General features: G+C 41.4%; 1 protein-coding gene across 1 annotated transcript in view; it reads left to right on the top strand.

The window, feature by feature from the left end:
• Window positions 1-27,669, top strand: part of LOC122651568 — a 117,154-nt gene that overhangs the window by 78,690 nt on the left and 10,795 nt on the right. Inside the window, exon 11 of the mRNA XM_043845005.1 lies at window positions 25,878-25,943. Within this exon, the coding sequence (XP_043700940.1) occupies window positions 25,878-25,943 (66 nt within the window). The remainder of the gene's footprint in view (window positions 1-25,877; window positions 25,944-27,669) is intronic.

Here is a 27,669-nt window from a genome sequence, read left to right on the forward strand (position 1 = left end):
CTTCTAGGCATCCCAAGGCATTGGAGGGGGCCAAGGCGCCTAGCGACGCCTTGACAACTATGCTACCAAATAAAGATATACTGATGCAACCAAGACTGCCCAATTGGGCCTGGGAAGAGTTCATTTTGGGCCATAGATGGGTTCTATGGGCCTTGGGTCACTTGTTTATAGGTTTAAGTTGTTTTGGCCTTTTGGGTTTAATTATAAGTCAATAAAGTGTTCCAATTATTTGAACGGAGTGTCTAAATGACACCTCTATAGGTGTATTTAGAACTTGACACCTTCTTTTGATTGGCCCTTGTTTTATTCCCAAAAGTTTTTTAAGTTAGGGGTAAAAAAAGATTTTCAAAATAATTGGAAAACATAGTTGCCAAGGCGGCAAGGCAACCTAAGGCGGTGGAGGGGGTGCCTAAGCGCTTAGGAGATAAGGCACCTAAGTGTTATTTTTTATTTCCCCTCTTTTCTAATATTATATAATATGTTATAGTATGTACCTTATATCATTAAAAATCAACATTAAGCCACATCAATTCATCAAAAATCAACATATAGAAAGCAGCAGAACTGAAGAAGCAAGCTATTGGAAATTTGAAACAATCAAAACATACATTTTATTTTTACTGTTCTTGGAATTGGTCATTGTCCTGGTATACCTAGTCTCACATAGGGTTTATACTGTTCTTAGAAAATGTGCTCTCAAAAGATGGAACTCCTCCATCTTTGGCAACATTTCTTCCCTTGTCTCTATTTGCAAATCCAAATCATCTGATGCCTAGATTCACCTCCAATCTGATGTTCATAATATCCCTTTGCTGAAGAAGAGAAATCTGTTTCCCTCAATCTCCAATCCCTCTTGGCCCAACAAGCAAAAGCTTCCTTCGCCAGAAATCTCGCATTAAATGGTTAGAGCTTGGAGATTCTAATTCTGCTTACTTTTACAGATCCATGAAGGCCAGATCCAACATAAACTCCATTGTTTCCCTTGAGACCCCCAAATGGTCCCCCCCCCCCCTGCTGCGGAAGATATCAAATCCACTACTGTGGAATATTTTGTGCAACTTTTCAGGCCCCCCTGATCCCATTTTTGATGGCTTCCTTACTAAGATCATTCTTCCATCCCTCCTCTCCATCCTCCAATCCATTCCTTCAGACTCTGAAATCCTCTCTGCTGTTCTCTCTCACAAGGGAAACCGTGCTCCTGGTCCGGATGGATTTAGTATGGGTTTCTTCTCTGCTTGTTGGGATATCGACCTTATTCATGCTCTTCAAAACTTTTTCCTTAACCCCTCCCAGATCCATGGAATCAATCATACCTTCCTTTGCCTCATCCCCAAAAGAGAGGGAGCCTCCAGTATACCTGACTTTCATCCCATTGCCCTTTGCAACCTCCTCTTAATGTAGTCCTAGATTGGTAGGAGACCAACTAGGATCCAGTAAACCAGGATCTGTTATGAACAGGTGAATTGGCTAGGTCAAAATAGGATTTTGGTAAAATTTGGGTTAGTGTTATGTCAAGTCAATGTAGGGGAGTCTAACAGTGAAGGTCTTGATATGTTTTAATGGAGGGAAGTATGCTGATTTGAATTAACAGCAATATAGGGTTAGGGTTTCGGGTTTTTGAAAAGAGTAAAATAAGGGAATCTAGGGTTTAGGATGGGGCTAGGGTTTGGATCGAGTGCTATAGGGGCAGGGGATTGAGTTCGATCTAAAAAAGGAGGGATTCTGCTGGCTGGTTTGGTCTGGGCAGAATTTAGGTTATGGGAATGATGTTCAGAGATGGAGGGGATGTTAGGGTTTGGTGGTTTAGAGGATTAGAAGAAGAAGGATGGGGATGGGGATGCTTCCAATTTACTTGCAATGGCAGAAAGTTATTGGCAGCAGCTTGTTGATGGAGGAACTTGAATAAAAATTGAATCTTTGACTGAAACTAGAAAGTAGAACTTGAAGAGAACCACCTGAGCTTCACACCACAAGGTGTCGATTGGATCAAAGACCAATCCCACCACTCTTGATCACACACAAGACAATCTTCAGCAATGAAGAACAAGTTGCAGAGCAGCAGCTCAAAAGAGAGATTTTCAAAATTAGAGGTGAGAATAATCCCCCACCGAATTGTTTTATTTATAGTGGCCGTCGGCCATATTCCTAATCAGCCTAGGAGTGTAAAAGCTCCTAGCTGACTCTAATTACACTTCCCAACCTCTCTCAAATTCGTGGAGAGGTGTGAACCCAACTTATAATGAAAGGAAATAAAGAAAGGTGACTCAAATTACTTAAATTGAACCAGTGGTTCAAACTAGTTTTGGACCGGTTCAATTTAAAACACTAAAACATGAAAATAACTAAGTATAGAAGCTAATCCCATATGCAACCTATTTACCCTTACTTTAGGTCCATAAAGTTACCTATTACATTGAAAATCCATGGGACCAAAGGCCTAACATGCATATAACCTAACCCTAGAATTATTCCCATCAAAGTAAGCCTCTTTTGGTGATGTATCTGTATCAACTTTCCCCATCTTGAAAAAATTCGTCCTCGAATTTTGCACTGATGAGGGGGAAACAACACTTGGGTTGCAGACTTGACCATTCCCAAACAGATTTCTGGTTGCTTGTAGACTTGATGAATGTAGTCTTCAAGGTGTAGAGCTTTCTCTTCAAAGAACCATGGTGGCAGGACAAACTTTATGTGCTCAGCCCCTGAATCAATATTAACTGTGAATGTTGTGTTTATAGAGTCTTCAACGTTGGTAACTTTCTCATCTAAGACTTGAGGCACAAGCTCCACATCTTCAAGAACAACCAAGGTACTAAAACTCGGGTCTCGAGACCAACTCAGCTCGTGGAAAAACCGAGTCGAGATCTCGCCGAGTTGGTGCATTTTTTTTTTCATCGAGTTAGGTAAATACATAGTAGATGGGTCATTTCTATGGGTCAACCCCAGATCTGGACCCAAGATCCGAGATCTCGCCGAGATATGTCGAGTTCTATCGAGTTAGGTGAGGTATTTTAGTGGTAGGTGGGTTAAAAAATGGGTCGAAACCGAGACCCGAACCGAGATCCGAGATCTCGGCGAGATATTACACTTTTGAGACTCGCAGGCAGTATCGTCTCGGTTTTTTAAAAAACCGAGAAACTCGGCGAGTTCTCAAACTATGAGAACAACATCTTGAATGTTGATGATTTCTTTTAGAGTGTTCTCAACCACCTCTTCATTTTCTGCTGTTTCAGCTTTGTCTACTTTGATCTCTTTGACATTGACCTCTTCAGTAGAATCTTCTACATGTTGACTTTCTGTCTTTGAAGCTTGAGGCATTGTCTCTTTCTTTTCATCGCAATTCACTATGATCACTTCAGCTCTATCTTCAACTTGTGTCCTCTCAATTTCCTTTGGCAATGTAAATTTGTATTCAGCCGCTGATTTAACACTGGTGATGTCAGATTTCTAACACTCTTCAACTTGCAAACTAAATCTCATAGATGGAGGCTTCAAGTTGTCTTCAGCTTTGAAGGTCTTTTGGTGATGATGTTGTCAAAGGGAATTTGTTTGACCTTGCCGTCGAGCTCTGAATGCTTGTGGTAAATATTTCTTACTCAGGTCTTCCTTCATCTTTACCCAATTAATAGGTGCTTTGCCTTCATACTGAAGATCTGTCTTAGTAGTTCTCCACCAATCACGGGCTGGCCCTACTAGATTAGTACGAGCTAATCTCAACTTCCTAGACTCAGATAAATCATACCAATCTAAATAATCGTCTAAAGCAGCTAACCAATCATAAAATACTTGTGGATCTAGTATGCCATCATATTCTCTCAACTCGAACGTCTCTGGAGGTCTAGGTTGTTTCCTGTAGTCTCTATATTCTCTGCTCCTTCTACTACGGCGATGAACTTGGGATTGTCCTTGATATCTGTCCTCTTCCATGGGTAGATTGCTATCCCTTATTGGAGTAACTTGACGGTGCTTAATTTGCTGCAAACTATCATACATAGCTCTCTGATCTGCCCTTATGTCTTCATATATAGCCCTCTGTTCAACAGAGAACTTTTGAAACAACTCAATCATTGTAGCCATAGGATCGGGTGTTGCTGGCAGCACTGGTCTACCATGTTCATCCATGCTCTGATGCCACTTAATGTAGTCCTAGATTTGTAGGAGACCAACTAGGAGCCAGTAAACTAGGATCTGTTATGAACAGGTGAATTGGCTAGGTCAAAATAGGGTTTTGGTGAAATTAGGGTTAGGATTTGGTTAGGGTAAGGGTTTGGTGTTAGGTTATGTCAAGTCAAGGTAGGGGAGTCTAATAGTGAAGGTCCTGAGATGTTTTAATAGAGGGAAGTATGCTGAGTTCAATTAACAGCAATATAGGGTTAGGGTTTCAGGTTTTTGAAAAGAGTAAAATAAGGAAATCTAGGGTTTAGAGTGGGAGGATGGAGCTGGGGTTTGGATTGAGTGCTATAGGGGAAGGGGTGGAGAGTTTGATTAAAAAAAAGGTGGGATTTTGCTAGCTGGTTTGGTCTGAGCAGAATTTAGGTGATGAGAATGATGTTCAGAGATGGAGGGGATGTTAGGGTTTGGTGGTATAGAGGATTAGAAGAAGGATGGGGATGGGGATGCTTCTAGGTTACTTGTAATGGCAGAAAGTTATTGGCAGCAGCTTGTTGATGGAGGAACTTGAATAAAAAATAGAAGTTTTGACTGAAACTAGAAAGTAGAACTTGAATAGAACCACCCGGGCTTCACACCGTAAGGTGTTGATTGGATCAAACCCCAATCCCACCAGTCTTGATCACACACAAGACAATTTTCAGCAATGAAGAACAAGTTGCAGAACAGCAGCTCAAAAGAGAGATGTTTTAAAATTCAGAGGTGAGAATAATCCCCCACCAAATCGTTTTATTTATAGTGGCCATAGGCCATATTCTTAGTCAGCCTAGGAGTGTAAAATCTCCTAGCCGATTCTAATTACACTTCCCAACCTCTCTCAAATTCGTGGAGAGGTGTGGACCCAACTTATAATGAAAGGAAATAAAAGAAAGGTGACTCAAGTCAGTCAAATTGAACCACTGGTTCAAACTAGTTTTGGACCGGTTCAATTTAAAACACTAAACATGAAAATAAAAGAGAAGTTAATCCCGTATGCAACCTATTTACCCCTACTTTAGGTCCATAAAAGTGACCTATTACATTGAAACCCATAGGACCAAAGGCCCAAAAAGTATATAACCTAACCCTAGACTCCTTCCCATCAAAATAAGCCTCTTTTGGTGATGTTTCTACATCAGCTCTATGAGTTCCTTGCAAAAATCTCGGCAAATTGCCTCAAGTTCGTTGTTGATTCCCTAGTCAGTGATAACCAATCAGCTTTCGTTCCTGGTCGATGTATTTCTAACATCATCCTTCTTTTCCATGAAGATTGTGAGAGGGTTTGATAGAGAAAACCAGCCTCCGCCTCTCCCCCCCCCCCCACCCCCACCCCCACCCCCTTTTTCATAAATTGGGTCTACCACTGAAAGGCTGCCCCCTCTCCCTTTAGCCCTTGAAGTCTTATCCAGAAGCATCCAATCCCTCACAGACCAGCAGTTAATTACCCCTCTCCCCAATGTAAGGCCCTAAAGCTCTCCCACCTTGCCTTTGCAAATGATCTCATGCTTTTCTTCAAAGCTGATCCCCTTTCGGTCCAGTTTGCATTGTCTTATCTGAGGCACTTTGAGGGTATGTCAGGCCTCCGTGTGAACCTTTCAAAGTCCCTTGTCTTATTGTCCGAGGTTTCAAAGAACCTCAAGGCCACCTTGAAGGAGATGTCCGGATTCTCTATTGGGATCCTTCCAGTCAAATATTTGGGCTTCCCTTTGATCCCCTCCGGATTGATTGCGCACCACTACACCCCTATGCTTGACCCCGTGCACAAGAGACTCCAACTTTGGAAGGTGAGCTACTATCCTATGCGGGCCATCTTGATTTGATCAGATCAGTTCTTCAGTCCACTTACCTTTATTGGTCACACATATTTGGGATTCCTCAGGCTGTCATCCCAAAGCTCGAAGCTCTCATGTGCTCCTTCCTTTGGGAAGGATCAGAGTCCTCTAGATTCCTTCACCCCACTTCCTGGGCTTCAGTTTTTCTCTCCAAAGTCTAGGGAGGTTTGGGGCTTAGGCGCATAAAAGATATCAAACAGAGGAGCATTTGGGTTGACTGGGTTTATGCTAGACATCTCCACAATGACACTATTTTGGATGGTCCCTCCCCCCTCTGAAGCTTCATGGGTTTGGAGAAAGATTGTGAAGCTTAGACCTTTAGCTCTTGGCTATATTTCCTCCTTGATTGATGATTGTGCCTCTACTTAACTTTGGTTAGATATCTAGCACCCCTTGGGTATCCTTCTCCATTCAGTGGGCGACAGAGTTATTTATAGCTTGGGTTTTGACAAGCTGGCCATGTTCTCTGATATCATCCAGGGTGTTCTTGGGATCCTCCCTCTCCATCCCCCCCCTTTTGGAGCCCTTCTAGATTGCCCTCTCGAGTATTCCCAGGACTCCTCTAGGTAGGGGAGATTAGGTGATTTGGACAATTTACCCTTCTGGTTCATTTAGTTTGAAGTCTGCCTGGAATCTTCTCAGATCTCAGGGAGTAGTAGTCACCTGGCGCTAGTTGGTTTGGTTCCCTAGCCACATCCTTTGCTACAATTTTATAGTTTGGCGTGCTCTTAGATATTGCCTCCAGACATAGGCTTTCCTCATTAGGAGGCACATTCCTGTGTCTCCTTCTTGTATTCTTTGCTGGAATGGGCTTAAGGATGTTGATTACTTGTTCTTTAGCTGCCCATTCTCCTCGAGGATTTAGTCTTGGCTCCTCTCTCGTTGTTGGTCAATCAGAAGGCATATCCTCTTCTTTTAGCGGGAATGGATTTGGGTTGATATGACTTTTTCGAGGCTCCTTTGTTTGTGACGGAGTGGGTAAACTTGCTTTTAGTGTAGCTATTCACCATATTTGGCTTGAGCACAACCTTAAAAGATGGACTTCCAACTCTAAATCCTTCCGTCAGATTTGGGATTGGATCTCCTTTGACATCAAAAGCAAATTGTCATCGGTGCCACTCAGATACATTGACTCCTGCATATTGTAACATCTTAGAATTTCCCCCTCTTGATCTCTTCTTGGGGTGTGTGTTTGTTTTTGCTTGTATTTTGGCTTTCTCTTTTTCTTTCCTCTTTTGGGAGTCCTTCTCTTTGGTAATGAATTTATATTCACAAAAAAAATATGATCTTATCTATAAGTAATTAAACTGCGCTAGATTTAGATAAATTTTATTGTTCTCTAAGAAGTTTGACTGGTCAAGTGATTTTTTTTTTGCATGAGACTTTGTATTAGGTAGTGCACAAAATCAGCTTTCCAACAAATCCAAGATGGCTTAAATTTGATTTATAATGAAGGAGTTATGTTCCGGTCAAACTTTATTTGGTGTGCACGAATGCATTAAAATCGCTCTGAATGAAATATTTGTTTTTTAGATATCAAAACAAATGAATATTTTACCACTCTTTTGGTTTTTAGCAATGTTTTATATATGGAATTTTTAAATTTGAGAAAAACCCCAACATTAGAAAGTTAAAATTTTCACTTTTGCCAAAAAACCAGTTTTTGTTCTTGAACTGGGGGGTTGACTTTTTATCCTTTTTGGAATTTTATTTTTTAACTATTTTTATTAGATTCAAATAGGGGGTATTTGCTTATTTATGGATAAAACATTTACTTAAATGATATTTGGGATAAATAATGGCCAAACCTGATTCGATACCACTAAGACCGCCTAGACTCCTAAAAGGCGACGCTTTGACAACTATGTTCGAAAATGACTTATCATTATGTCATTATCTGTTGGGCACACTTGCAGGTGTTGTTGTCATTGTTGTCAAGTTGTCAACACACTGAGTCAACAGTGTCAGTGAGATAGCTATGTGGAATATACAGTGCAGTGACTAGCAGCATACACTGTAACATACACTGTAAGAGTAGTGGCAGCCAACTAATGGTAGTGTCAATGACAGAGTAAAAGCAGATGATATGGTGTCAGAACAGTGACAACAGGCATGATTGAAGAGTTGTCCTTGTTGGCAACGTCTTGTTCTTGTGAAAGCCAATGCACGCTCACAAATGTGAATTTGGAGAACATGCATGATGAGGTGATTAGAGAGGACAAGATCAAGGTGAAGTGGCCTAGACAGTGGGTAAACCGATTTCAGAACACTGGTTTTTGCACTGACATCAACTTCGTTTAATTTTTGAGTTGTCTTAGAGGCCGAATCTGTTGAAGCTCAAAACACAAATATTGTAGTCCTTCAAGTCCTCTTTCAATCAGCTTTGGAATAAGGGCAATCAGAATTCATATGACGGAGATATGCCTTGAACATTATCTGTTGCGCAGGATTTTTAGAATTCCTGTTTTGCATGTGGCATGACTTCAAGGGCATTTAAGGGTGGCTTAATGGCAGATTCTGGAGTAGCTCAAAACATGAAAGATGTGGATCTTTGAGTCCTCTTTCAAATGCCAAAGTCTCAAGTCATTCCGACATTAGATGAGGGAGATACAAATGTTTTCCCAACGACGCGCCGAAAATGGTCGGACCGGATGGTTGGACCATGCACAGGATTGAGGCTATTGTTAGCCTACTTAATGAAATTTTTAGTGCTTTAGTCCCTATCTCTACCTACAAGAAAAACAGAGAAAAACATAAGGGAGAGAAGAGAAATAGAAGAGAGAGTCTCCAAGAAGAACCCTAGAGGGTTACCCTTTATACCATTCATTGATTTGAGTCATTGGAAGGTTTCTTCAATAGCTTTATGCAAACAAGGGCTTTGGGCTTAGAAGAGATTGAGAAGAGAAGAAGAGCAAGGGATTGAGAGAAGAGAAGGAAGAGGAAGAAAGAGGAAGGAAGAAGAAGACAACGAAGTGTGTTAGTGATTGGAGATGTCCAGTCTACAACATCTCCAGAGGTTACCCTACGACATAGGTAATCCTTTGGACAAATCCCTTGTTATTGTATTTCATCATAGGCTAGATGGTTGTGAAAATGCCTATGTGAATGCTTGTGATGAAATTGGGTGGGATTTGCAATTGATTAAGCTTGTAATTGGGGCAATACTATAGGTCCTTTATTATTTATATTTTGGGTGTTCAGTGGAAGTTGGACAGAGAAAGGTTGTAGCTTCTTGACAGTTGTGGCTGTCTAAAGGTGGGTGTTGTAGCACCCTCATAGTTGTAGCTGTGTAAATTTGGGGTTGTAGCTGCTAAAGAGTAACAAGCATTCGCTGAGCCCAGAATGGGCATTGCTTCGTGGATGTAGGCACATTGTCAAATCACGCAAATCTGTTGTCTCTATGGTTTGTCTATTATTTGGATATTGGAGTACGTGTTTTGCAGGGTGGGTGTGCAGTACTTGGTATACCTGGCCACGTTGTGGTTGCGAGGTGGGTATGCATATGATGTGTGTGGTTGGTAAAATTGGCTAGCACTAGCCAATCGTGATTACAAGGGGGGGTTTCATCGTCTCTGTGTCAAGCAACGAAATCAGGTCAAGGGTTCGGAATTTTTTGAGGGTCACTGATGCACTTCACTCTTAGTGATGCATTGGGACCAACATTATCAGAAGCTGTCATAGTCTTGTGCATTTTTCTAGTAGGCATGTGAAATGACAGGATTTACCCTCATTTGAAAAAAAAAATAGTGTGTTATACTAAAAGGCAAAAAAGTCAGGTTACAAAATTTTTGACACCTTATGGGTTGTCAAAAAGAAAATCCCTTGTTTGAATTTGGTTAGGATACTTATTAGCAAGTATAGAGTTATATTTTGAGTTTATTTACTTTGTTCACTACTTGAGAATGACTAAGAGTCCTTTTATAAGCAAGGTTCGAAAACTCGGGTCTCGGTGCCAACTCGGACTCTTGAAAAACCGAGTCGAGTCGAGATCTCGCCGAGTTGGTGCACTTTTTTTTTTCTCGCCTCAAAGCCTCATCTCGGTGGGTTTTAGACCTAGTTTGGGTCTGAAACTTGATATTCAGCTTATTTTAGGTCATTTAAACACAATGGCACTATCAGATTTTGCAAAAACAAATTCCAAATAGGAGTTTCAATTAGTGGGAAAACAGGACAGACACTTATGCTAGAAACTAGGACAGACACAGGACAAACACACTTATTTGTATTTCATTTACTTAAGATGTTATTCATAAATAAGCAAATATCCCCCTATTTGAATCCAATAAAAATAGTTAAAAAATAAAATTCCAAAAGGAAAAATAGTCAACCCCCCAGTTCAAGAACAAAAACTGGATTTTCGGCGGTAGGTGCAATTTTCAACTTTCTAATGCTGGGGTTTTTCTCAAATCTAAAATTTCCATAAATCTTAATATGGTAAAACATTGCTAAAAACCAAAAGTGCGGTAAAATATTCATTTGTTTTGTTGTCCAAAAATATTTTTTCATTTAGAGCGATTTTGACAGCATTCGCGCACACTGAATTAAGTTTCACCGGTACATAACTCCTTCAATATAAATCAGATTTAAGCAATCTTGGACTTGTTGGAAAGCTTTCAAAACAAAGCTGTCATCGACGAGATATTGTACTTTTGTGACTCGACCCCCATCTCGTCTCGGGATTTCGAAAACCCGAGAAACTCAGCTAGATCTCGCGAGTTCTCGAACTATGTTTATAAGTCGGTTTAGGAAATTTAAAGGGTTGTATATGTATACCCCCTATTAGTTAGACATGATTCGAATAAAGGATATTGAGTTTTAGTGCTGTTGAACATGATTGCTAGTTTTTTTTCTTTTTCCTCATAATTTTATTCATCTTTAATTTTTCCAGGTGTGATCCTTTCGTCACCGCTTATTCTATTTCTTCTACTTCTTACATCTTATTTCACTTTCACACCATGCGGATTTCCTCTTTCTGATTTGATTTGTAGATTCGGTCATATCTTCCTTATTCTAGTTCAGTTTCTTCCAATATTTGATATTTATTATTCTATTACTTATCTCTTAAGCTCTGAGATTACTTTCTAGCTTTGATTTGCTGGACAAAATTCCTTGCTCTGATTTTGAGTTTCTCTATGACTGTCCATTGTACACCTCACAGTTCCATTGAACTTAAAATTTTCTGTTATGTCTATTCAGTTCCTGCTCTGTCCTAGTGATTCTTTACTGATCCTGGTCGTAGTTCTTGCTTCTAGATTCCTTCTAAAACCTTGAACTGCATTACATGTTCTGCTTTTCATAGCTCCTACTAATAAGGGTTATTTATGTCAATTCACAAAATAAGAAATAACATAAGTAAAGGCTACATTTTCAAGTGAACTAAAACTGATGCAATAGCTAGTTGCCTTAAGACTTCCACCTAAAATTAAAAACTTACTGTTGAATCTGATATGGGTGGGTCCAGGATAAAAAATTGACACTAACTACGGTATCTGGAAATGGGAGGGAGAAAATCGAGAGAGTTGGATCTCAAACCAGAGCTGGCGGATGTTCTGTTTGGGAATTCTGCAACCAGATCTGCAACCCCTGCTATCTTTGATCTGTTCTGTTAAATCTGGAAGCCTTTCCAACTTATGAGTTATGACTTATGACTATCAGATATTATCCTTCCCAAAGCACTTTCTGCGTCTGAGTCTTCCATAACAAACAAAGAATTCAACTGCTGGAATGAACCCATCAATCTGGCCAGATTGGATATAGATCTGACCTTTTCTCAGCCCTTGTTCTTGAACTTTGTCTGATCAGTCAATCCTTCTAGAGTTTCTGATATCTCTCATACAGCTTAGAATGCAACCATGCCACCATTTAGATTTTCCCCCAAAAAATGAGCCTATGATGGAGTGATAACACATAAAAAATGGTCTGAACCCTTGTCAACTCAGAATGGACAAACCGCAGGTCACCAATACAGCTGCATTGATAAGCAACTAGGTCACTTGTCTCTGGAAGATTACATTAACCAGTTCTCACTAGGAAGGTTTTGAATGATTTGAGCTCTTTTACTTGACCAAATTTTTGACCTGGTGATGTTGAACAATTCAGATCCCTGCGGTTAGTGGTCTCAACTATTAGGATATGAGTTCAAAGAAATTGGAAATAGGTTTCAGAAATTGAATCTGAATTGGATTTCAGGACTCAAATCATATGCGGAATTGAAACAATTGAATCCAAAACCAGAACAAGGGTTATGGGTTAAGACTGATCAATGATTGGTTAGATAAATTGCTTCACTCAAAATCAGAAAAATCCTCTGTTCAGATAGCTGCTCCTAATATTAAGGATGGAGATCTTGGTTTCAGACCTGGTTTCGGTCAGCCCCAAAACCGAGACATGCCGGATCTTGTTTCGAGGTTTTGACACTGGGTTTCGTTTCGGCCCTGCCCAAAACCGAGACAACTCGGAAATTACTGTCAGTTCCGACCAAAACCTACAATCATGAATAGTGTACGAAGATTAAAGAACCATGGAATTACATCCTAAACCCGGTTTCAAATTAAAAAATTTAGTGTAATGTAAAAATTCTTAACCCGAAACATAATCTTTGTTTGATTGAAGAAAATAGCTTAATGGAAATAAAGTAGTCAGAAATTTTTTGGAAATTATAATTGCAGAACTAGAAATTTAAATGCTTAAGTAGGAACAAGAAGAAGAATAGAGATTTAAGTTTGGCCATCAAATCATCTAGAGGAGATCCAGTCCCTGGCCTTGCCTAAACCATTCTATATATGAAAATGAGTCTGTATGCAACTCTTTCTGTAGCCTACAGCCAGAGCTCTTATTAACTCATGGATGGAACTCCTCATGTACAAAATGCAATCTGATTTGATCTTTTGAAATACCAAACCCACTGAAAACTGATGGTGATGCTCCTGCACTACCTGTCATCAAGGTAGTGTGTATGGGAGAGACATGGTGTCGCTGATGTTTTACCATTATCATTAACTCGCATTTCCTTGCAATGTGACAGACATGAGACAAATGAGGGTGGATGCATGTGATCGGTGACCCCACACCTTAGTTGTAAAATTCGTTTTGGTGGCTATTTTAGTTTTGTGTCTGAAATGAAATTTCCACTTATGCCGGTCATTTTTGTTTCAATATTTGGCCCAACTTATTGGTTACTGTACATATTTTATAATCATTATGTGGGAAGAAATAAAAAAATTTAATGAAAAACTTATAATGTATGCTAATAATCTTTACATAGAACGGAATTATGGTTTTTAACTTTTTATGGACTATACATTAATGTAATACAATCAATGATTAAGATGTAACATGAATTACATTCATGATATACAAATGTGAACATGGCATTAATATAATCTAATGGAAGGCAAGATTAAAAGAACAACCCTTGGAGCTGATGATACAATGGATGGTTTCATGAGGTCAATGAACTACTCCTGAAATGATTATACAATTGTTGGTTTCACCTTGTTTTTTCAACAGCTCCTGTTATTTAAACAGAGTTGGCTTTTTCTAAACATTTTTCAGTGTTATATTGACACGTTTAGAAGTTAGATTGGCCCAAAAATCAGCCCTTGATTAGATGATGGATGAACATGTTCCACAATTTGAGCACTTAACTGTACTACCGTGTGGCAGGTATAGGCCACCTTGATTGATTAGTTTAGTTGATTGAAAAACTGCCCTCCTCCCCCCCCCCCCCAAAAAAAAAAAAAATCTTGTAAAAAGTTATTTCTTAGAAGAGTTAAGCAATGTTGTATGTAAAGCATAGAACCAATACATTTCTTCATTGTGAATGCACGCGTTTTTAGTCATAAAAAAATTATTATAAGAGTGTTGGGGATATGGCAGTTGGTGTTGTCAACATAGTCAGATCAACACACTCACACAGGTCATGATGCTTGACACAGTCAGCATAACAGACAGACTTACACAATGGTAGTAATTCAGTGTAGCAGTGTGACATGGGCAGTGTGATAAGTTGCAGCATAGTAAGTACAATTACTTTGGCAGTAGTGTGCAAGTTTGTATAGTGTTTGATATGGTAGGCAGTACAGACATTGACAGGGAGTGCTGAAAATACTGCACAGGTGACATGGCAGTGTTCACAGGTTTTTTTTTTTTTTTTAACCCAAACTTACCTGGGACCCGGACCAGCCCCAAATCTTTTATTAATTCAGCAAAGAATAAAGAATACAGGGGGGGGGGACATTCCACCTAACCCCAACCCAAGAAAAAAACTCTCACACTCAAGGACCGAGCCTAGCCCACCCTTACAAACGACACTTATATTCTAAGGATCGGCAGGCCCTCCCTATCCTCCCTAATAATACCTTGAAAAATACCTAGTGGCAAATTGTCCTCCTGGAAGGTGACAGAGGACCCAGTTTCATAAGCCCGCTTGGCCAAACAATCAGCTACTCTGTTACTCTCCCTAAAGGCAAAAACCACTGTAACCCGTGTATCTCATTAAACCAATACCACCCTTTCCACAGACTACACCTCTTTTGGTTCACCAGTCTAACCGTGGAGGCAGAGTCTGAATTCACCACCACATCTTTGAAACCCAGCTCCTGGCACAGGCTTAGGCCATCTCTCAAGGCCCTCAGCTCGGCTATTGAGTTAGTGCACACACCATAATGGTTTGAGAAGGCTGCCAGGACAACACCACCCATATTCCTGATAACTCCTCCCCCCCCCCCTTCCATCACCAGGGTTGCCCCGACAAGCCCCATCGATATTAAGCTTAACTGAAAAGAAAGGGGGGCACCAATATACAGGGAGGGGGCGGGCAATTTTGGTTGGTGCAGCCTCAAGACCAAAGCACTGCAGGATTAACCTGTCTCTAGAAGACCCCCCCTCGGCTAACCTTGTCTAACACCTGTGAACACTGCATCGACTAATTCAAACCCCACAGAGAACTTTGAAAGAGGGGGCGCACATTTAGCTCTGATGGCGCACGTTTAGGGTTTGGTGTTCACGTGGATTTTGAGCATGGCGGCTCCTCCTAGGGAGGATCGGCCCTTTGATCCTCCACCTCGTATTGGAATTGATGAAGGTGGGACTGCTTCCTATGCTTCCGTGGTGACTAGGTCATTGTCTCTGCCACCTGTTGCCTTGGAGATTAAAAAACCCTCAACTTTCTTTGGGTGTCCTGCGGTCTTCTTCTCCAGAGAAGAGTTGGAACTTTCGGAAAGGGCTTTTACTATTGCTCTTGTTGCCAAGTGCAGTTATGGGAAGCCATTGCTGTTTGTGATCAAGGAGGCCATTCAAAAGAATTTACACCTGCAGGGGGATGTGGTTGTATTGACTCTCGACCCTCGGTATGTATTCCTGCGCTTCATTGATCAAGCAGATTTTGTCAAGGTCTGGATGAAGGATCAGATGCATATCCAGGGCTTTCTTTTTCGCTTTATGAAGTGGACTTCAGACTTCGTCTCGGGTTGGGAATCTCCCTTGGCGCCGGTGTGGATTTCTTTGCCGGGGCTGCCGGTGAATCTGTATCAGGCAAACTTCTTGAGGTCCATAGCAGGGGCTATTGGCAGGGTCTTGAAGGTGGATGGGACTATGGCGAACTGCATGCGCATGGTGGCAGCCCATGTGTGTGTAGAGGTGGATTTGCGAGTTTCTTTGCCGGCGAAGGTCTAGGTTGGCTGTGGCGCTAGTGGTTTTCACCAGGCTGTGGTGTACGACAGGCTGCCCTCCTATTGTGTTGCTTGTTCAAAGATTGGCCATTTGAAGGAGGTGTACAGGAAGACACAAAGGCAGAGGCCTATCGGAGCTCGTGTTGATGCTGCGTCTCTGGGAGCAGCAGTTACGACCAACGTTGTAGGAGCAGCGGCGACAGAGGTGCTTGGGGAGGGCAGGAATCGCGAGGGGGTTTACATTCCACGTGGAGAGGGAACATCGTTAGGGGGTGCCAAAGAGGGTTGGGGGCCTACGGACCAGGGACCTGCTGGGATTCCTCGATGGAGGAGTGGTCGATGGAGACCTGTGGAGCCGTTGGCTGTGGAGGAGCAAGCCTTGAGGTGCGCTGGTACAGCTGAGGCAGTTGCAACCATTACCAGAGGTGAGATAGTTGTTGCGGCAGGTGGGGGGTTGCACCCTGTGACTTAGAGGAGGGTGAACTTCCAAGCATGGCAACACAAGTTCTGGAAGCCGAGCGGGAGGAGGTCGATGTGGGCAGGGCCGATGTGGAGAAGGAACTCCTGTTGGAGTCGGGTTGCGCAATGGGTGCAGCTAGCAGGGGCAAGGAACTTTGATCGTCTTCCCTCTGTGTTGTCACTGCTCCATTCTTTGAAGGGGGGATTGTTCCTGCTGGATCGAAGGACGACTGGCAGGTGTCGGCTTTAGCGCCTGTGGAGACAAGCCGCGAGGCGATGGTGGAAAGCCTCAGGGCCTTCAAGGCCACACTCCCTGGGAGGGTTAACAGATTGGTGGAAAGACTTTCAGAGGAGCACATGGGGTCAACACCAGATGCTGAGAGGCTGCCAGAGACGCATATAGAGTCAGCACCAGGTGCCCGTGGGGCCAGGAGGCGACTGCAGCCGCGAGCTGCGTGTCTCAGTGCAGCCTTGGTGTATAGGCAAAAGAAGATTAAGAAAGCTAGGGCTAGAAGGAGAGCCCTGGAAGGGGCCCAGCGGCGTATCACGAGATCGATGAGGTCGGCAGTTGACTCCTTAAACTCTGATCAATGAGTTGCATTTTTTGGAATGCCCGAGGGATTGGGAACAAGCCCACGAGTAGGCGGTTAAAGCACTTGTAAGCTTGCATAAGGTGGACATGGTAGCGGTGGCTGATCCAAAAGCGTAGGTCTCTAAGGCGTGAGTGGTGAGGAGGAGAATTGGGATGGACTCGGTTCACACTTCGGACAGGCTATGGATTTTTTTGGAGATCGTCAGTTCAAGCAAGGGTGGTGGAAGAACATGGTCAGTACATCACGGTGGAATGTCGGGGGGGGGTTGCAAGCTCCTATGTCCTTACGTTTGTCCATGGCCTCTGGTCAAGGGTGGAGAGGATGGAGCTGTGGGAGAAGCTTGAGGCATACTCTCCTTCTGTCTCGTTGCCTTGGGCTGTGGGGGGTGACTTCAATGCTGTGGCGGCTTCTTTGGAAAAAGTGGGCAGTAGACCGGCGTGCTCCTTATCGCTGGAGGATTTTGGCAGAGGTTTCTGATGATGCACAGTGTTTACAAGTGTTCCGGCAGTGCTGGAGAATTCAGACGGTGAGTTGGCAGTGCATAGTTGATGACATTTGGCAGTGTTTACACTGTTATATAGTGTTTGGCAGCAGGTGAAGGCCCCGTACAGTAAAAGTGTTGAATTCATAGGGTCGCGCAGTTGCGTCCACTTTGAAGCTGAATTGGGAAGGTCAGATGGAAGATTTGGAAGAAGTCCTGTACATGGAACTTGTAGAGCATCGAGTCTGCTGTCCAATGCAACTGGATGCATAGTTGTCATGGCTTCTAGGTGACCCAAGGCGGTGGAGACGGGCCAAAATCAAGGCGACACCAACTAGGCGACCAAGGTGCCCAAGTTGACCAAGGCACCTTGACAACTATGACTGAAAGTACATCATTTCGATACCAGATGAGGAAGTTATTGGAATTTTCTTTTCATCGCGCAGAAACAGAGCAAATTGGGAGATTTATGGATATTGGAGGTGCATTCTGGAACTTTTTCCTGAGATTGCATATGTGGAGTTAAGCTCCTCCCCGTTACGAGCAAGGTGGCGAAGACAAAATTAAAAAATTCAGTCAAACGAAGACGTTATGGCCAAGATAACTTTTCGGGTGATTTGCTTGGCTTGACAGACTAATTTAAGTTGTTCTCTCATACACTGTATCAGTATTGTGCAGCCCAGAAGTGGCCATGTCGCTAGATTCTCAATCAATGGGTAAGAACCAAGCACGCATTAGCGTGGAAGTGAGTGACGCAAAATATTCCTTTGTTAGCCTCCTGATTAATAGGGCACTAGGGCGCATGAAGTTTCTATACGCCAAGATCCACACAAGTGAGGCCAATTGACACACAACTTGAGTGTAAAGCGAGAGTACAATAGACACACAGTAGATTCTATTTGACAGGTCTGCAACACGCTCACGTTTCATCTGACAGAACGATTCTAATCAAATGAACGAAAACAAACCCACACATTTGGGTGTCGATCGAATGAACATAGTTTAAGCCGCCTGATGCATTGTTACCATGTAATGCAGGCGCATGTACACTCTACAAATATTCCAATATAGAGGCCAGGATAAGCCCCGCTTTCAGAGTGACGCGATCTTGTGGTTAATATTAAACTTGAAAATTAGAAACATGATCGGATGACTATTAAGCCACCCACTAGGCCTGTTATGAGCATGGTTTAATATTTCGCGATATCTCGGTATCTCGGGCCTACCGAGATATCCGAGATACCCGAGATATCGCGAAATATGACCGAAATATTGCATTTTTTGTGCAATATTTCAGGGGTCCATCTCGGGGGGTATTTGGCCATATCTAAGCCTGAAACTTCATGGACAACCTTATTTAAGCTTAATAAACACATTTAAACCATAAAATTGTAAAAATGTGAATTCAAATTGGTGTTTTGGGCTTGCACCCTTGATTGACATACGGTCGCCGACCCTAATGTATAAATAGTTAAATACACATAGATTAGGCAGTTAATATTTAATAATAGTATTTAACTTCATCACATATCAAGTTAAAGCCAATACACATTGATGAGTACCATGATTCTCATAAACTCCATAATATTCAATAACTCGCTTAAAGCCTTAAAGGCAATACACTAAGTGTCAAAGTTAGTAAGTCACAAGACTCGCAACTCGCAAGTCACAACTCACAAGTTCATAGATCAATGAAATCACAACTTAAGTTACAAATTACAAGTGCTAAACTGCTAATAGTAGTTGTTGTGCCTCTCTGGATCAATCCCACTCATACCTCGCTGGAGTCGACGTCCATTGCTCTCTGTTTGAAGGACATATGTGGACCACGGTATAGAATCGGAGAAGAAACGAGTGTAGTCATCCACAAGTGTCACGTAAATGGAATCATCAACATACCTAGAGGTAACCTATCCTAGGATATAAACTAGGGTTACCAATCGATCCAGTCCGTGAAGAAGATGATCCACTGTGACATGATGTTGGCGCCTGCGCAAGAGGCGATGGCATTGGCTACATGTATGGCTGGTGAGGTTGGTAGCTAGGTCCGCTAGGGTATGCAAAGATGTTATCTACAAAAGATGATCCAGTATGTCCCTGGGACTGGGACTGGTAGTTATAGTCCCCTACCCCACTAAACTGCCCATATGATGATGATCCATATCCATATCCACCGTAAGGTTGTGATGCACCATAATCCGATGCCAATGGAGTGGTATGTGCGTCAAAAGATGGGGCACACCAATGTCCAGTCGGTCCTCCCTCCCTATCACCCATACTCAAACCACCAACAGATTTAGATAGGTTATCAATGTCCATGTGATCAGGTTGCAATTGTGTTTGTTGACCCCTACGCTTCTGTTGTATGTATGTAGGGGCCTCTCGAGGTGGGGGTGCGGGGCACGTGCTCCGTGGTCCGTATCTTGTGTGGTATGATCAAACTGTCTCTCCAGGTGAATCGGAGTGGCTCTACAGGTGCCGTATCCTGGGCCTCCTGGCCTACCACATAACGCTCTCGCATGCCGTCAAATTCTTTACCAGCATCACCACCACCAACATTACCACCACCAGCATCACCATCACCACCACCAGCATCACGATCATCACCATCATCATCATTTGAGGACTTAGACCAGTCTTCATCATCATCAACATTGCCACCAGTGGGCTGGAATGGTATGGGTGAGGCTTCCCTTGCATGTATCTGACCCTCGTCAGCCATATACTCGTCCACATCAGCACCAATCTCAGAAGCTATCATGGGGTCAGGCCTACCTCCCTCCTCATCCAACACTGGCTCACCTCTATCCCTCACCCAATCCACAATAGGGTCCTCATCGTCTGAGTCAACTTGAAAGATGTCAGCTAGATCAATGGTGCCCCTCTGTCTCTCATGTCCCATGCGTATGTGTTGCAGTTTCAGCCTCAAGTTGTAGTGCACATACACCATGTCAGATAAACGTTGAGACCCCAATCTGTTGCGCTTCTTGGAGTGGATGAGTGCAAAGGTACTCCAGTTCCTCTCACAACCAGATGCAGAACATGTTTGGGCAAGGACTTTAATTGCTATTCTTCTTAAGTTTTCAGCCGATTCCCTATACAACACCCACCATTCAGCTGCATTACAAGTTTACAACAAAAAAGACGTGTCAAATGTTGTTTCAACTTTCAACTTTCAAATTTCAATACATATGTAATTTAAAACTTAAAAGAATTACCAAGATCACCACGTGCTCTCGCCTCAGATCGTAGCCTCGTTCCAAAACTTCTCAATGCATCCCTAAATACCTTGATCTACACCTGTGGAAAATTAGTAAGTACTTCTTCACTACTTATTTGAAAGCATCAATAAGTTGAGTTTCCAAATGAACTCACCTCATTGTTGCAAATTGCTTATAGTGCACCATCTGGCTCCAACTTCTTCACTACTTGTTTCACAGCATCAATAAGTTGAGTTTCCAACCCAAGCCTATTGTTATATTGATACTTAGGGTTCAAGTAGTATGCTGAAATATGACATATAGAATAGAGGTATTGTCAAATGCATAGGTAATTAGTAAATAATAATACTATGAATTAGTAAACATAAAACAAATTTACTCACCACCTTTTACGCAATGGATGCATAAGTTGATTCTCCCAATGAGCATTTATGATATCTAAGAAGTGTTCATCGCGAGGAGCCACACTATAGACACTATCTTTCATCAAGTCTATTGCAAGATATAGGACTGGCATGGTTGGGCCCTTCAGAGCGGAGTCAGCAACATGTAGAACTTTAACTACTGGCTCTAAAACTTTCACCACTTTGCTTAGTTTGGTCCAGAAGTCCTCAGATGACATCGTTGCTTGTGCTTCCCTCCCATTTGCAGTCTTGGAACCCCTCCATTCAAACCACTCCTTAGAAGCAAACATATGCTTCTCAGCCCGGCCTTCTTTGTCTCAATGCTTTTGAGGGCAATGTAGTTGGTGGCAAATCTTGTGATGCCAGGCCTAACCAAGTCACCCCCACATTTTTCCCTCAATAGATTGAGTGCATAGGAGTGATTGTATACAAAGTTGGTGACTTGTCTTGCACTTTCAACCACAGTCTTCACCAACTTTAACTTTCCCATATCTTTTAGCATTAAGTCAATGCAATGGGCTGCACAAGGAGTCCAGAAGAGCCAGTACTTACTATTGTTCATCATCTTCTCACCGGCCAGCTTGAAGTTACTTCCATTGTTCGTTACAATCTGGACAACATTCTCAATACCCACATCTTTTTCCACTACTTCATTTAACAATCTGTAAATATATTTTGCATCCTTTATCTCTTTGGATGCGTCCACAGATTTGAGGAACACTGTCCTCCCATCACAATAAACCATGAAATTGATGATGGACTTTCTCGAGGCCCATCCATCCATCTCGCCATTATAGTCACCCCATATGTCTCCCACATATTCCTCATCTCACTAATGTACTCATCAATCTCACTCTTTTGTTGAGGTAGATAAACATTCATTACCTCATATGGGGTGGGGCCCTTGAATCCTGGGCCAGCCTCCGCAATGGTATCTATCATGGTATCATAATGGGGCCCTCAGTGTTCTTACGGATGGTATGGTATAGCATCCACTTAGCTATTGATTCTTTAACCAATCCCTTCATCCTCTTCCATGCTCCTTTCGATTCTCGGGTCGATCGCTTCCTTTCTTCTTATGCAATTTAGGATCGAGATGTTGATGGTGGTACTGCATCTGGTAGAGGTGTTGGGGCTGCCCTCGACTTTGTGATCTTTTAAAAGGATTCAAAGTTCTAGGACCTCCAGAACTGCCAGCTCCTCCACTACCCCCTACTCTTTGTCTCTGCTGATCATCTTGAAAACTTACTCTACTCCTTGAAACAGTCCGCCTAAAATCCCTAGCCTCCTCTGCTGTTTGTATGTCATCATCATCATCATCATCATCATCATTGTATCGTCTTCCTCCTCCCATCGAACTCCTCACTGTATCCTCAAGTTGTTCTCTTATCCTTTGCTTGTCAGCCTTCCTCTTCTTTCTTCCCCTCAAACTATCACCAATCTCCCTGGCTACTTCAGAGGGACCATATGACAACCTACAACATCTTTAGATCCTCCAATGGATGTTGTTTAAGTCTACTGGACCCACCTCCCATAAATTGCATGTGACAATAGTTACATATAGATTTTCTCTTATCCCTATCAATGGGAGTGCCATGTAACCATGCAATGTCACGCCTATGCTGGCTGGCAAGTCTCTCTTGTTCCCTCTGTTCTCTTTGTTCCCTCCGCCCCCTTTGTTGACTACTTTCCCCCACATTTTGCTTGCCCTTCGCACGTTGTCTATCACGATCCGCCATAATGATTCTTGTTTACTGCAATGTAAGTAACACAAATAATTAAAATACTTAATGTAGATGCACTTCAATTGACACTTTTAGATTACTAATACACTTGTATAGTTTTTTAATAGTTTTCCCCTAACCCTTATATTTTTCACATAATTAAAACCAATTTTTTATATATAATGTTAATATAAGTATTGACCTAACACAAGAAAACCAAAAATTAGTAAACATAATATACATGTAATGCATTTCAAAACATATAGAAATAACTTTCATATTTTTTCATTATTTTTTAAACTTAAAACTCATATTTTTCCTTATTTATTTCTGTTTTTTTTTTCTTTTTTATATATTTTTCTTAATTTCCGAAAAAAATACTTATTTAAGAGCAGAAAAATAAATCCGACACCGTGAAGCCATAGATCGGCCATTGGTGTCTAACATATATTTAATTCATTACCATCTAAGACATATTACCCCTAATTATTTCCTATTTTAATTGTAGGAAAATAAATTTTTAAAACCAGAAAATAAAAAAATAAAAAATACATATGGAAAAAAAATTTCGACACCGTGAGGCTATAGATCGGCCTCCGATATCTAACATATATTAATATCATCACCATCCAACAAAATTTGTACATAGTCTTTTCAAAAAAATAGTTTTAGAGGAATTCAATTTACCTTAAATAGTGGAAAAAGGCTTGGATGATGAGCTTAGATGACCCTCCAATGATTTTACCGGCGAAAATCCGACAACAATGTGCTTGAACAATGGCTAGAGTGTTGGATGAGAGCTTGGAAGAGTGGAAGAATAGGCAAAAGACTGAAATTCCTTAGCAAATGCATCTCTCGGTTGAAATATGGACCGAAATCTGCGAAATATTGTATTAAAGCCCCCCTTCACGTGACATTTTAAGCCAAAATATCATATTTCGTCGATATCTCGTGAGATATCGAGATATCGTCGATATCTCACGAGATATCGACGAAATATGGTATTTTTTCATTTTGACCTGATTTCGCATCTCGGTAACCTCGAGATATACGAAATTAAGCGATATTTCGGCAAAATATCGCGAGATTTTGAACCATGGTTATGAGCTCCTTGTTACGCTGCTGACCTCTGCTGTTTGTTTGTCATGAAATTGCCCCTAAAATTACCAAATTGCCCCTGGTTTGCAGGGTTTCAGTTAGACTGACTTTCTGGACTCGTTTTAAGTCCAATAATCCAAATTGAGTACCATTTTTTGCATTATTCTCAGGAAAAAGTAGAATGTCCTGGAGCATTGAGAATGATATTCCATTGAGCATAAAACCCATGTTTCTATTGTAGAAAATGCACTGGTCGTAGTGACTCCTACTTTGATGTTGTGTACGCGTCCAAGCTTCGATTTGCTCATTAGAGAGGCAGTGTATTGAGGGAATATCTAGGGATAGGTATTCCCGATTTGAGAAAACCTCTATTTCATGGTGTTGAAGGGTTTTCATGTTTGAGAAGATTGCATTTGTTGTTTGATCGTGTTTGAGGCCACACATACGCGTCAAGCAAGCAGTTGTTAGTGGGGTTACACGGGTTGAGATAATCTGCATCGCTAATCCCAATTTTTATAGTTCTAGGTTGTGCTGAATGTTGAAAGACCTAGAACATTGATGTATTGGGGGGGATTTGTAATTTGTTGATATTATATTGTGAGCCTAGGGTGGGCAACCGTTGGCACTGCAACCTGTTGGGTTCTTTTTGTTGTAAGCCTAGCAAGTTGGGACTTGTCTAGAGTTTGGGGATTGTTGTCCCTAGCCTTTGTGTCGTTAAGGGTTGAAACAGGAGAGGGAGCTCCTGAGTCATTGTTGTGGCTGAAATACACCATTTAGGATTGTTGTCATTGTTCTTGTGTGGACAAGTGTTGAAGCAAGATAGGGTATTCCTAAGCTGTTGCTGCGGTTAAAATCCACTACTGATTGAGTAAACGCTGAGGTCAATTTGACCATTACTCCGTGAATTTAGGCACATCGTCGAACCACGTATATCTTGTCTCCGTGTGTGGTTGCATTATTAGTGTGGATATTGGAGTGCAATGGTGATGACAGGATGGGTGTGCACTATCTGGTAGACCTGACCACTTTGTGGTGACGAGGTGGAAGTGCATACGACAATGTGTTTGCTTCTGAGTATTCTTGTGTGGGACTGGTAAACTTGGGATTGCCCCAGCCAGTCAGAATTTGTGTTATTGCATCCCTACGTATGCGTGTTTTTCGGACATGATACAAAGTTGTCAGTGAGATCATCAAGAAGATGGCGTTGTACATTAACGTTGTTTGAAAAATTGCCATCGGTGTTGGAATATGAGGGAGTGTTTGAAAGAATGTTGGGAATACTTTTGGAAGAATTTTTGTGATCCTGATTCACCCCCCTCTCAGTGTCATATGGGAATATCAAAAAGTAACCCCCCCCCCCCCCCAAAAAATATATATATATATATCCATGGGAAAAAAACTGGTGGGGTGTTCTGTGGAAATGGGGTGAGGGTTGAGGGGTGGGTGGTGGATGAAGAAGTCAAAGATAGAGAGAGCCAATGAAATTATTTGAGTTTGAAGGGAATATGAAAGTTCTTGCCTGATTACGTATTCTACCTCACCAATCATGCAAACTTGTTTAATTTTTGTCAAAGATGATTGTCCAACCTCTTTTAATCAAATATCCATTCATGGATTGGACAGCGTTGCTTTTTATGAGGGGCATTTGGAAAACTGAATATTAAATTATTTTTCTTGATGAAATAGTTAGGCATACGTATTGAGCTAGTTAAAAGTTAAAACTACAAAACATGAACCTAGCACTTGTATAACAACCTGAGGACAATATCTTTGAATGAAATTTTGTACACCTTAACAAATCTTAATTACCATATACAAGCACATGGTTGAAAGAGAATTAATCGGTTAAACTTGACATAAATGTTTTAGTGCTAAGTTTCTGTATGTATGCATAGATTGATGGATAGGTTTCTTCATGTAAGATGCATTCTTACAGCTAGTAATGAATTTAGATTGTCTTGAAAATGTATTAACTTGACGATGCAAAAATTATTACCTGTAATCTGGGAACCATTAAAATTTCTCAAAATATCATAAATTGTGAGAGATTTTTGTTTATAGAATATTAATTGGAGGGCTTACTTTATTCATTCAGATATCAGGATTCTGGCTTTATGGTATATCTTGGTGAATGGGCTATCTGAGGTTCTGAGAATGTATCATGTATTCATGTGTCTGTGTGGCAATTATTAATGTATCAAAAGAAAATTTAGGTAAGCCTATATTCTTTGTGGCCCTTTTCCAGGAAGTAGGAGCTGAGATTTCGGGACTTGAGAAGCAAAGAGATGAACTTGAAGCTGAATTGAAGAAGGTATGTCTCTTCTGGTCTCCTCTTTATTTCTTTTCCATTACAAGTACAAGACATATCTTTGGAGATTCTTGTTTTGTAGTATTCAATCTAATCCTTCTTAGACCATTTCTAGTTGCATTAGCTGGAATTGTTGTCTTAAATGCTTTCCACTGTGACAATTGACGAGGCCCTCATCCAATCAGTTCTTTTGATTCCATTAGTGTTATCATACATCGGATATATACCTACCGACATGTTTAACCAGCTCATCACTGCACCACCTATAGTTGTGGCCCCAAGAGGGTACGAATTTAGTGCCATGGGGGTGAGAGACACACCTTTGGCCTACCAATACATGAGAAAGGGAGAGGGAGTGGGATAAATCAGCCAGTTTGTTTGCCAAGATACCTTTGCCTCATCTATGCATCAATTCATCATGTAATATCTGGAACTGTCTTTCATAAACTCGTATCCCGCACAAGTGGATGCATTATTAGTTGGTTATAACACACTCTGTTGTTCCTAGGGTGACACTGAGAGGGGGTGAATAAGGTTCACAAAATTTCTCCCAAATTTTGCTCTCACTACTTAATGCAGACCAAGGTGGTGATCTGCTATGATAGGCTTCACAGAGAGAGCAATGGAAGAGTTAGAGTTGCAGGGGGAGAGAAGAAATCGCATTAGAAGAGGGGGGAGGGGAAAGGAAGAGTGCACACGCACACAGCCCTCAGGCTACTCAGACCATAAACTCAATTCCTTCTTCAAATCTGTCTCTAACGATGGGGAATTATATCATATATAAAGAGAAATAAAAGACTCCTAAAAATAAAGACTCTTAATTACTTTCTAAAACTTAGACTAACTAAAATAGAAACTTAATAAAACTCAAATTGGAAATTTCCCTATAAGTCTAATAGCTACCCCAAAATAAAAGATTACATATCTTTCCCAAATAAAATAAATTCTAAATATCCTACTGAACCAGAACATGGTTGGGAACCGGTTCATCTTGGTTTGGATACCCAACTGGGTTTGGGTCGGTCCAAGGTAGTGTATATGCATCACTACTATTCCCCCCCACACATTGAGGATCCCCCAATGAGATGGCACTCACAACATACACTGTTCTCACCTAGACTTACTGCCTTGAGCTGACATTCTAGCACTGTCCCACTAACAACCACTATGCTACTGGCACTTCCTCACAATTGTATGCTGGCCCTCAACCAATCACACATACAATCATATGAGCACCATCACAATAATAAGAAACGGAGAATTCGATGAATGCATTATCCTCAGAGTGAATAATGATCTGGTCGTTCTTGGATAACATCTCTACCACAGATCGTGAGACAAAATTGGTGCTTTGCCCTTCATCAATAAATAGCATAGCAAGCTTTCCATTGGGCAATTGAACTCTAAACTTGAACACAAAAGGGTCTATGGCCATGGTTGTATTTCGAATTGGTAAGGGTCCACACAAATAAAAGGATGCCCAAATCAAGAGTTAATCGCCAACAGCAAATAGATGAAGTGTATGACAATAATGGCAGAATTGTAATTAAGTAGAAGTTCCTAAAAGGGGCAAAACTGTAATATCAAAGTTTAAGAAGGATAGGAGCAGTAAGTCGTATGGGGAAGGGTGGAGGGTAATCTTGGAAACTAAGTGAAAAAAAGAGTAAAACAGAATACTAAGGAGGGGTAAATCAGTAAAAGAAAAAAAAAGGCGATTAGAAAGGCAGAC

This window comes from Telopea speciosissima, chromosome 2 (assembly GCF_018873765.1).
Source record: "Telopea speciosissima isolate NSW1024214 ecotype Mountain lineage chromosome 2, Tspe_v1, whole genome shotgun sequence".
NCBI classification, from domain to species: Eukaryota; Viridiplantae; Streptophyta; class Magnoliopsida; order Proteales; family Proteaceae; genus Telopea; species Telopea speciosissima.